At 42.4% G+C, this 12785-nt stretch overlaps 1 protein-coding gene across 2 annotated transcripts in view; it reads right to left on the reverse strand.

Annotated features, from left to right (window-relative positions):
- SNAP25 (synaptosome associated protein 25) overlaps positions 1–12785 on the reverse strand; it is a 97464-nt gene that overhangs the window by 8134 nt on the left and 76545 nt on the right. The window contains exons 5-6 of one of the 2 annotated variants that reach the window (XM_067565304.1): positions 6113–6230; positions 1591–1716 (exon numbers count right to left, since the gene is read on the reverse strand). In XM_067565304.1, coding sequence (XP_067421405.1) covers positions 1591–1716; positions 6113–6230 — 244 coding nt within the window. Of the gene's footprint in view, positions 1–1590; positions 1717–5856; positions 5975–6112; positions 6231–12785 lie in introns of both variants that reach the window. The other variant, XM_067565303.1, reaches the window with a different exon arrangement.

Consider the following 12785-nt stretch of genomic DNA (forward strand, 5'->3'; position numbering starts at 1 on the left):
AACAGCAGCGCAAGCTTCCCTGTAATGTTCCACCATTGTGCCACATACCTGACTTGGAGGGGCTCCCTCTAAGGGTGAAAAGGTAAATGGCAGTCTTGGTGTACTTAAATGGCAGCTCGGTCCCATTCTGGTCAACATCCTCCAGTTCCATAACAATATACACATCTCCCTTCATCATAGCATCCAAAAAGTGAGCGATGAGTAGTTAACAGAAGAATATTTACCTATTAATCCAGTTACCTCAGTCTTTGTCGAGCAAAGTTTTGCGTACTGGTAGATCTTTCTGCGGAGCAGCTGCTGTCAACTATCTTTATGAACTTAATGGATGGAATTGCCACCTACATATCTGGTTTATAGACACTGTTAGCAATATTTACTTACCTGAGCTAAAAGAGAAGGTTAGCGCCGGTGGGAAGCCATGTCAGTACATTTTTCTGTTATAAGTGGATTTCATTCCAGCACCATGTACCCAGGGGCTGCCATTAAAACGTCAACATTTATCTGCAGTCAGTGCACCGTCATATCCCAGATACTGCACTTTGGCCCCAGTTCAGCAAGGGACATTAGGATGTGCGTAGCTATAAGTTCTGGGTAGTTCCATTGAGGACAACGGCACCATTTGTGTGCGTTGTTATTCCCTTGCTTACGTGCCTTGTTGAGTGGAGGCCTATATGGCCCGCAGCAGTGACCTTTCCACCCCAGATGGACAGACTCAGCCTTGTGGGCTCACGCTACCATCCTAAAGATAGCTGGGCAGGTGTTGCAGCCCGGGCTCTGGAGCCTACAGAGCGGGGTGGGCATCAGAGCTCATGCTCCGGTCTCCAGCCCAAGCCACGACTTCCAAGTGCTATCTGCACAGCCATTTTTACAGCGCTGGCGTGAGCTCTGCTCACCCAAGCCTGTCCACCCAGGCTACACTTGGGTGTAGACGTACTCTTAGATAGAAAATAAGGGGTTTTAAATTGGATGGTGCATGCACTGTTGGCAAGTGCTGATGTTTAATGATAACCACTCGGTATCCTGAAATAGCAATAATAAATTGGCATTTATAGAACACTTTTCATCTTCAAAGAACTTTGCAATCATTCACTACATAGACCCTTTATTTATTTATTTTGCATAGTGTTGGGCTCACTCAGAGACCCATTGAAGTCAATGGGGACCCGGAAGTCCACTCATGTGCTACACTTCGCAGGGTCAGTGCCATAATTCTAGCAACTCCTTGGCCAAATAGTCAGTAAGTGTTGTTATTAATCCCATTTTACAGCTGGGGAAACTGAAGGAGAGATGTTAATGGGCGCTGATTCAAGAGGCCAATAACTGGGTAACTCGGGCCTGATTTTCAGATCAGCACAGCACCCACAAGTCCAGCTGAAGTCCACGGCAGCTGCTGGTGTTCAGCACCTCCGAAAATCACACTCTAGGTGGATATGAGCATCAGCTAATCAGTGGAAAATGTTGTCCTGCCTAACTTCCCCAATGTCACAGAGTGAGTTAATGAAGAACACAGGATTCCTGACCATATGGGAGAAATATAAATATATCAGTGCCAGGGAAAATAGAAAGAAAACAGTGAATAACAAGGCTCACCTGCGGATAAAGCCACCACTGATGGCCATCTGCTCCCGTTCATCCACAACACGTGCAGGCTGGCTGGCTACAACCCCATCTTGATTATTGCCCCAGGCTTTTTTGTAAGCATCACTTGATTTAAGCCTATGCAAAAAAGAGGGTGAGCAACAAAGCACCAAGTGGAAAGAGACAAGAGCAAAAATCTTTACATCTCCAAGCTAAGAGCTACATCAAGCAAATGAGTTTTAAGATAGAGGGGGCATTTATCGTATACCGATATATCATAAACCTCAACAAAACTTTTTTTTTTTTCTTTTTTTTTGCTGCCACAACAATTGCAGTGCTCCAAGATTTCGTTTCCAATAGACTGAATTTCAATTGTCAAGTCTGCACCATTCCACACTGGGTTTTGGTTTGTTGGCTTGGTTTCCAAGAACAAAAAAAAAAAAGAATAAAAATAACGATAACTGGAATAACATTCAGTTGTATTTCAGCAACATGTGTGTATTTCGACATAAAACACAGAGAACGTACTGGCAGACAGACATAAAAACAAAACGGCCAAATATAGTGTGTACATCACATCACAGCAACACACTGTCTTAGAGAAAAGCAGATTAGGTTAGAGTTTAACACAGTATCATGCAAAAGATTCCTTTTAAAAAAAAAATATCTGTGGCATAGTGGGCAGCGAAGGCCCTAACCTTCCCAATATTTTTTAAAGTACATAGCCTTGTGAGAGGTGGGGGGTTGTTTTTAGCCTTTTGAGTCTAAAGTGAGTGTAATTTCATTAGAATTTCTAAATAATATATCGGTACTTGAAAATAGTAACCATACATCGACAGTTGATGTACAAACCTTTGTCCACAGAGACAAAAAGTAAAATAGGCAGAAGTGGGATGAGTGCGGGAGAAAATAAATACAAGCAAACTAGCATCAGAAAGGGAAATTCCTCTACACTTTCTTCATGCACCAGCTACAGGCATGAATAAGAAGTGAAGCATTCTCATTAAGCACAGCTGCCCCAGTGGTTCGTCATACTCTTAATGCACCAGCAGTAACAGCCTTCACAATGAGCAACACACAGGCAAAAATGGATCTTGGCTTTCAAGGGGAACCTGAAACCTCAGGACTTAAAAAATAGCCTTCCAACAGGTCATTTCACTAGCTTACACAAACTTTCCAAGAGCCATTTTTGACTGAGCCGCCATGATGAGAAAAATTAAAATCCAGGCATACCTGCAGTGGCAGATATTAAGATGTGCAGCATACTTAGGGTTGTTCTGACACAAAAGTGATCAGAGGATTTAAATAGTAGAAATTATGAGCTTTTTGGATCTGTGAGCGCAGCACTCCATTTTGTTCCAGAAACTGAGCCTGTTTCAGCCAAACTCTTGGGAATGGCAAATTCCAATTTCCCTGTTCTGCACAAGGCTATAACTGTGCATAAAAAACAGCCCTCAAGCTTGCAGTTTTGTGGAGAGAGCAAACAAACTTTTTAAAATGAATTGGGGAGGTTACTGAAATAAGCTTTAGATACTCCCATCGTGTAATTCCCTGCAGCTGCCAGCAATTTGTTTTGTGCAAAGATGAGTTACACACCAAAGGAATATCAATAAAACAATATTTAAGGGGATTTTCCAAGTGCCATCAATGCTGCTGCTTTTATAGCTTAGAATTTAGTAAGACAAAAGAAATTGGAGGGTTTTTAAACTATGTTAAATGTATTATACACCATCTTTGGCATTTCTGGAAATGAATTAGGGAAATGTCTCTAAACAGCGCTAGTGATTATCACCCCAAATGCTGCACATGTAGTTATTGCTATGCATTTTCTTTTAGACCTTTGCCACATGCAGAGAGTAAGATATCTCAAGTGAGTTTTTATATCCCACCCAGAACCTGATCCCACATTTTTTGTGCATGTCAACCTCCCACCCTAAATCAATGGATGAAATCCTGGCCCAACTGCAGCCAATGAAAATTTTGCCATTGTCTTCAATGGGGCCAAGATCTCACCCAATGAAAAATTTGGCTGCTGAAGGAATGTAGAAATGGGCCCTCCATTAGAACACATAGTTCGTTTAACTTTACTTACACGAGAATCATTATATGTGAAAGTGTATCCTTATTTATGGCTACCTAGGAAAAGGAATTATGGGAACATGTTCTAGCGATGTTGGTATTTAGGCCCTGATGGATTTCTTGTCCTGGTGAACACCACTTTTAAGAACAGTTGCCCTTTCTAAATCAGTTGATTCCTGGCTTGCTGCCTCTAAAAGCAATAAGTGCCTAATTTGGCAGCCTTTAAATGTGAGTACCCCCACTGAATGGTCAGTATCACTTGCTTATTGAGCCACTCATATCATGGCTTCAGGTCTGGCTCAAAGTGTTACTTTGAAAAAGTAATAATAATTAGTAATACAGTGACACCTTTAAAAACTAATACGTGCCGCACCAAATATCTGCAGGATCCTTTCTATATGCACTCAGGAGAGTCCTTGGTGCTGCCCTCACTGGGGAGTGGTAAATATTTGAGGGCCAAATTCTCAGACTGTGTAAACTGATACAGCTGTGTGGATGTCAATGGAGCTAAGCAGAATTACACCAGCTGATGACCTGGCTCTGAGTTTTTAATGGCTTTCCCGACAATTAGTACACTCAAAAAGTCAAGATTTACTGCAATATCCCATGGGATTTTATATATTTAAAATGCTAACTTGTGGCATAGGGGCTGCAGAGGATTCCCTCCCCAACATGAACTGCCGGAGGCACTATTCCTATCTCAGGTACAATAACTCTGAGTGCTGGGGAAATGTGGCTGCTGATCTATCCTGTGAAAGGAAACAGCATGTGCTCCTTTCCTGCAGCTCCACACTCCAGGGCAGAGGGGAGGCAGGGACAGAGCCTAGACTTCACACCACCCTGCAGCCAGTGCTAGAGCTCAGGTTGGAGGTAGCCCCTGCACAGGGCACATGTGTGCATGAAAGTCTCCTTCTGTTCTCTCCCCAACACTATCTTGCGCACCAAGGCAGGGTTAGATGCTCTCTTGGTCAAAATATATACCACAGTGGGGATTTATACCTTAATGCAGCAAATCACAGTAAGAACATTGACTTTTTAAGCTCAACAATTGTATTTATGTCCCTTTCCCCTCTCCCAAACAAATACTAGTATTAAATTTCCCCTCAAGAAATTAAATTGAAAAGAAATGGTGATTGATAAGACAAAGAGGCCAATTCTGCTGTTCTTCCTCAGGAAATGTTCCCATTTAATTATATGGGAGTTTTCACCAGTTTTGCCTGAGTAAGAATAGCAGCATGATCAGGCCCCAGTTGTGAACTAAATCAAGCAGCTATGCCCCCCCAAAAGACTGTAACATGGTATAATCACCCAACCCTCAGTGAAACCTTTGGGTTGGTTAATTATAAATATATTCTCAATAACCCTCTATTCTCAGTAACCTTCACATTGCCTGACTGCATGCAAGGTCTTTTATCCATTGAGAAATCTGGTTTTTCCAGTGTATTTCCTCACTTCCTTACCAACACAGCCACATATCACATTTTTCTGCTGCATTTGAAACAAGCTTTGTGGAATTCTGAGAACAGTTTCATTTGAGTGTGATGGCATGCAAGCAAACTAGACACATTTCAACATTTCTGCTTAGTGTACGCTCTACCCAACAGAGAGAAATTTGGCATGCTCAGTTCAGTTGTTCTAAAATTTGATTCTTTATAATAAGATGGTAAGTACCGTTGGTTGGGATCAAATTGCAAAATGTCACATATCTTTCAAGATCACGTCAAGGGAAGTATCTGCTGAGCAATGGAAAGAGAGTGATTTCCCTTCCATAATTTTTAGAGACGCTTGTCCCAAATGACCTCTTCTGAGCTATGACTCTTAAACTTTATTCAGCTTGATGATGACAACATGTGTTTTAAAATTTAGGGTCTCCAGAAAAAAACAGCCCCGATGTTACCATGAATTTTTGTCAACTAGGTAGTAGTACCACAGCGTACACTTTCTGTAAAATGTTGAAACTTTTATCATTAAAAGGTGTTTACAGTAAAGCTTTCACTGCAGTATGCCTGATTTTAATACATCTACAGTAATTCCCACTGAATTGTCTACACTATGAGATGAATACATTGGAACCAGAATCGTTCTATCTGCATGCCACATGCTCATCCTGTCCATGTGCCTAGCAAGGATGAGCTTCACAAGGCTTTCAAGATCGGCCTTGAGTGCTCAAAAAGATTCAGGCAGGCAGGCAGCACCTACTTGTTACATGGACAGACACAAAGACCACAGAATTTTCCTAGATCCGTCAAATTCTTTTCTGCTTCTTTCATGTCCTTATTGATTTGGTCCATTCCCTCTTCGATGCGTTCCAGTTGTTCTGATTAAACACAAGTATTTTATCCCCACAGAATGAAGCAGATGGAAAAGGACAAAGAAAAAAAAGACAAAAAACTTCAGACATTCACTGTGACAGAAAACTGGACACCACATAGCAGAGCCGGTACCCAGTACCTACTTGTTACAAGGACATATGAAAAGGCCACAGCATTTCCCTAAATCTTTTAAATTTTTCTCAGCCTCCTTCATGTCTTGGTTGATATGGTTCATGCCTTCTTCAACACGATCGAGTTGTTCTGGTCAGGACAAAGGGATGACAGCATGGAATGAATTGTATTTTTGTTGCTTGTTTGTTTGTCTTCAACAGAACATGAAAAATGATCATGGGAAACTGAATTAAAAGCAATATAACAATGCATTAATCTGAGCTGATGCATTGCTGCTCGGATGTATGCCAGGACAGAGGCTGAAGTAAGATGCCTTTTACTAACATGGGTTGAGTAAAGCAAAACAAAGCAAAAAAGAGAGAGATGTTTGAAATATATTAAACAAGATGTATTGATGTAGAAAGGAAACACGCTCATAATTCTTAAAGTCCAGAAACATAATACAGTACATCCACGTACTAAGACACCAATGATATCCAAGAGAAAGGAAGAGATAGGGTTATTATCTTGCATTTATGCACATTAATAAAAGAGAGAGTCTCATTCAATGGACAATACCTTAATTATTTACATTTACAAATGCCTTTGAATTGGATGATTGACAATGTAACTGGTTTGACTTGTGGGTGGGTAAGAGAGGGAACAGTTAGTAATGAGATTAGGGATGGGTATGAGCTGTCAAGGTAAGACCTATGCCCAGATACACAGTTTTGCAGAGACTGGGAGAGTTGAGATCCAAAAGACTAGTTGTGGTCCATCTCTAATTAGAAGATTCTTCTCTCAGGGATTCTGTAGTACGTCTGTAGGAATGCCACTGAGGTCAGTGTTATGCCAGTCTAGAGACTTGGGCCAATGCCCACTGAAGATAATGGAAAGATTCCAGTTGACTTCAGTGGACTTTGTATTAGGCACTTCAATGAAGTTCACAACAATTTGTTATGCCACTATAATTCCATTCACTTTCATGGAGCTACTCCTGATTTGCATTAGAAATAATGAGTGAAGCACTCAGCCCAATAATGGGGCTCAGACAGACACTGCTGCTGCTTAACCGATGTCCAGGGGAGGGGTTGGGCTTGTTCTTAGAGCTGAATTTGCTGCACATTTTTCCAGGTGACTCTGGCTGAGAATAATTTCATATATTAATTTCTTCATGGAAACTAAAGCTGAAAAAAAATTGTCCAAAGCATCAATATGCAGTAATGCATAATCCCAGGCCCAGGTCCTTAGGTGCTGTAAACAGTTATACCTCCATTGAGATCAGGGATCTTAACTTTGACTTCAACGGAGCTATGCCATTTTGTACCAGTGGACGTTCTGGCCTTTAGCTTTGTTTTGAAGGAAAAAAAATGTCACATATCGGACAAAAATTACTTGGGGTGCTGTTTTAATTGCTCAAAACGTTTGCTCAAGTAAAGCAATCCTGGCTATACACAAATAAGGAATGATTAACAATCTTTTAAACTGGTGAAATTCACATTTCCTGCACTGGATACAGAAAATCTCTCCAGAGATCCCTCTGCCTGAGGGATGAACTGAGAAAAAAAGGACTAGAGAACACAAAAGTGTAATAGAAGTGCAGTGCAATGCCTGAAGTTAAATGGACCATGTCAAGATAAAAATAATATATTTTAGAAACAAGAGCTCAATCATAATTCCATTGAAGTCAGTGGAAATCTTCCATTGGCTTCGGTGGGAATAGCAGCAGACCTCATATCTTCCTTGGTTTTCTGGTAACACGTTGAGATTAAGATTTTCAAAGCTTTCTATGGTATTTGGATGCCCATAATTTAATTAATTTTAATGGGAGTTGGGCATTTGACCCCTGACGGGCTTTGAAAATCTCACCTCTAATTATTTAAGATGAAAGAATTCTAAACATTGAATTTACAATTCAGTATTTATGCCATTTAATTTTTTCAATTTGAAAGTGAAAGTAGGTGTGTCAGCAGGCTGCACATTAGTTTCACTTCTCTTGGTCTCATCTCTAATCCAGAGGTTCATGCGTTCCCATTGCTGTGGGAGACTGTCTGAATCTAAGTTAAACCCTACATTTTGGGGCCTAAATTATTTGACTGTGTTCTTTAAAAGGAATACACTTTACAGGGTTCAAGAATTAAACATTGATATGAAAACCTGAGCAACATATTTCACCTGCTTTGTCAAATAAAATTGTTGAATGGAGAACTAAAAATAAAATGGGTGGTTTGTTTTGAGAAACAATATCATTTTGATGTTAAGGATACACAGATGCTTTGATCTGACAATCAGCATTAGAGTCCTCACATACTGAAGTTAACTACCTTAGTTGTTCTTTGCATCAGTTCTGTCTTGAAGTGGCACTATCATCAGAAAAGTGACCATGTGATGTAAAAATGGCATTTCTGCTCACCTGCTCTGCTCTTTGTATATTCAAAGTCCTACCTGCTGGTGACTCTTTGGCTAACACTCTTTAGCTTTGAACAGCCCATGCAGCTTTTGGAGAGTGAGCCGGATTCTACTCTGACTCATGCATCATGACGAGAATTGCTAGCTAAATCCCAATTATGAATGATTTATTACTGGTGCAGATCCCAGACTGGGCTGTCAGTTAGAAGAACCATCTTTTTACTTTTAAAGTGGCAGTCACTGAGAGAGGCAATACATACAGAACCGTGTGCTGCAATTTTTGCAGTTACTTTTCAGAGGATAACTGCATATAGGTTCTCAACATAATTTGGCCAGCAGAAAGCACTGGCGTAAGACAGCAAGGGTCAATCACAGATCAAATATTAATGATGAACCTTGAGTCTGATCCTGCATTTCTCATGCAGGCAAACACCCTCTGAACTGTTACTCCCAATTGGTTCCCCGTAATGTTCCCCATAATGTCCCGGTTAGGCAAGATTTCATTGAAGGGGGTATTTTACATGGCTCAAGGACTTATTCTTAAATTATAATTCTCACTGTAGCTCTGTTTTAATTTATCATATTTCAGTATTTGTGAGTGTGCTGCTTTTTGTGATTCCACTTGATGGCAGCCTTCATCAGAGGTTATGCTATTCCTGAGGAACAAAGGGACCCACAGGCAATCTATCTTCCATTAAAGGAAACCTATTCAATTCAAATAGCCTATATTGCACTAGTAGCCTAGCAGTCTAGACATCTGGCTGCTCTTTCTAAAACTGTTTGTTTAATTTAAACCCCATGGGCCAGATTCTTAGCTGATTTAAATCAGCATAGCTCCATTGGCTTCCATGAAGCGATGTCATTTTACAAGAGTGGAAGGTTTGGCCCACAGGGAAGATGAATATACAAACTCTTGATCCTGATCACCATTGCAGTGGGCTAGAAGTGAAGTGGGGTTAACTCTGGATTATGTTCTGGGATCAGAATGTGGCCCAGACAGTTTTTTTATTGATACAGAATTTGATGACTAACAAAAGGTTAATGTCATATATATTTAACTGGCTTCCCCAATCTAACTTTTTTCTCTATTGTACTAAATCACCTGGGGCAGATGCTATGACAACTTGCACTAGCAAAGCAGCTGCTCCAAGGTGTTTAGTATAACATACTATTCATGTCAAATGGCTATAAATGATATAAATTCCAGTAATCCAGTCTGGAGATGATCAGCACACAGATCAACATGGCCAGAGCCTTATCTGAGAGAGAAGGGTGCAGTCTCCTAATAAGTGGAAGACAAGGCAGCTCTCAACACTGGCACTCTTTGGTCAGTTAACGTCATGGATGAGTCCACAGGATCCTTGAGGCTTTGCTTCCCTGTGACAAATGTGGTACAGATAGAAAGGCAGCCAGTGTCATGGCTAGTTCTTTGAAGCACTTCCCCCTCCTGGCTACCATCATTGTGTCTTGCCAAGGAGTAATTTGAGCCAGTTGTTCTTCTTCCAACTGTTGACATCTCTGTGATGGTGTTGGCTTCATCTGTGGAAAATGAGCTGCAGCTGGGTGTTCCTGGAGTATTGTTGGCTGCAGAATCCTGGTCTCTCACTACCTCTCCAAGTAGCTACCAAGGAGGATGGAGGCAATGTAGATCCCTGTCCATCTCCTGAGGTGGAATTGTCACCATTGTCTGTTTCTTGTTGGAGAGGACTGATTGGAGACTTTGCATTTACTTCAAAACAACTTCTCCATCTCCGCCCTGTAAATGGGCCAGCAGTTCCTTTTGGTCATCTGTGTCAAACGCTGCAGGGAGGTCAAGTAGCAGGAGCACTGTCTCTGTCCATTGCTATATGGACGTCATCTAGTAGGGCTGCCTCCAGGCTGTGACTTGGTCTGAAGCCCGGTTGTGAGGTATCCAAGACAGTGGCAGATGTCACAGGTTATTGGAGCTTGGTGGTCACTGCTTTCTCAGTGATTTTGCCTACAAATAGGAGAGGAGAGGTTGTCTGCATCAGGGATTGGGTTTTTGAGGCCTGCTAAGCCTGTAGCATTTTTCAGTGGCATTGGCGGGTACTCTTCTCTGAAGGGTTGGTGAGTGCTGCTTGCCTCTGGGCACGTTTGTTCTTTGATGGCTTCCACCATACAGGAGGGGCATGGATCTGTTTTCCATGTAGTGACATATGTATTTCTCCAGGATTCTTGGATCTCACCTGGTCTGATAGGGCCAAACACAGTCAGTTATGGTGGAGTAGCTAAAGCCATCTGCTCTGATGTAGATTTTTTTGTTTTTGTTTTTGCCTTGTGGAGTTCATCTGGGTGATCTTACTTGTGGAGTAGGAGAGAGCGTTACATCATTGCTTTGATGTTTGCATTATGCAGGTGGGTTGATTAACCTGCTTACTTGGTACAATGGCTCTTCTGGCTGTGCGTTTGTGGTTGCAGTGGCCGAGAAGGCTCTCTTGGCCTCCTTTCCAGGGGGAGTGCATTCCTAGTGGCTGACATTCCTAGTGGCTGTAGGCATTCCTCTGTCTTGTCTTGGGTGAAATCTTATGTGTGAAAGCCAGGCCTTCCTCATGAATGGTCCATACTGCTTTCACTGATGTCAATGGGAAAATTTTCCCTGGTTTCAACAGAAGCAGAACCAACCCTGTTATTTCCCTCTGCAGCATACCATGCAAGTGCATCACTGCATCCATCATCAAGGAGATAGCCCCGTCTGAGTATACTATCCAAGTGTGGTGCTCATGGGTGAGATAGGGCACTCTCTCCACTTGTAGGGTGAGAACTACAGCTCCGGGAACCTTACCGTCCCATTAGGCTGATGGGTGAGGGCCAGGTTTAACTTCATATCCTCATCACCCACTGTCAGCTTAAACTGTGAGAAGGGATGTCAAACTACTTTTGGAACAATCACCCTATTAACACAGCTAAATTTTAACATATTTTTTAAAGTCAGCATCTGTTGGAGAAATAATTAATGAATTACCGCTATTGTCATGGCACAAACAATCCATCGTTGCACCACAGATTCGGAGTTCAAGATGTACATAAAATATTTCAATGATTTGACAAACAAGGAAGCTTCCCTTTGTGGGTTTGGGGATCTGGGTTGGGCAGTATAACATTTTCAAAAGCATTTCCAGGTTTTTAAAACGTATCAAAGATTCAGACAGGTGCTAAGAGGAATTTCCAAAGAATCTTGGTAGCTTACTCATGAGTCATGACCCAGTGGAATTAGGTGCCTAGATGCTTTTGAAAATCTTACTAGCCGTCAATCTGCCTAAATACCTGGCCCAAAGTCACTTCTGAAAATGGCCCTTAGGTTGCTTAGTCACTTAAGCCCAGCTCCTCAGTGGTATTCAGGTGCCTAACTCCCATTGGTTGCAGATGTAACTCTCTGATGGAGTTTTGTTTGTAAAGCAAAATCTCAAGAATCATATTAAGTGCTATTAAGCATGTATTTAACACCCTAACAGGAGAACACAAGAGTCATCAGTCCCCTGCTGCAGCCCTGGCCTAGAGGAACTCTCAGTCCCCCCCCACAGTGGGAGGGGCTGGAGGTGGGATCCAGGGACCCAGTTCACTGTAGCCCAAGGTTTGCTGTTGCGAAGGGCGTTATAGCCAGGGTCTACTGTAGTAGACCTGGGAAGTGTGGAAAGTCTGCAATTTTCACTGACGTCAATGGGTGAAACACGGAGGTCCTCACATCTCCTAGGCCTATGCACAGAGGAAACCCTACATGCAGAGATCTCAACATAGGGAAAAGGGGGTCCATTCCTCTTTACCGCAGTGTCCACTGCCCCTCAGGCCTTGCAGAATGCATTAGGATCTGCCTGGGGAGAGTGGGCAGGGTGGAGGAGTGAGGGAAGGAATGTGCCTCATTCCCCATGAACCCTTCAGAGCTCAGGGAAGAAGATGGTGTAACCTCAGGCCATGTTATATCCCACCCTTCTCCTCTCATGCTGGGTGTGCCCTGTTAAGGGTGTGAAAAGTCATTACTGGTGGTGGGAGCCCCGTCAAGCAGCTCCATTGGGGTCACATATCCAAGGTGGGTGGGCTGTGGGAGACCCAGAGCTGCAGTGAAAGCATGGCACAGTGTGTGGGTGGTTGAGGGATCTTTAAGGATCCTCAGGGCCTGTGGCCGGGGCCTGCAGCATATTCCATCGAGGGGAGGTGAACCCTGACCCCAGCACTGGAGTGACTGGGGAGAAATCTCTGCAAGAAAAACCTCCTCCCCCTCTGAGCATCTTTCAGTGGATTTCCCCTTGGGAGGGACAGTTTCTACTTACTCCTTACTGA

The sequence above is a fragment of the Emydura macquarii genome, unplaced genomic scaffold (genome assembly GCF_026122565.2).
Source record: "Emydura macquarii macquarii isolate MOO-44397 ecotype Brisbane River unplaced genomic scaffold, CSIRO-AGI_Emac_v2 contig_2676, whole genome shotgun sequence".
In the NCBI taxonomy this organism is placed as follows: Eukaryota; Metazoa; Chordata; order Testudines; family Chelidae; genus Emydura; species Emydura macquarii.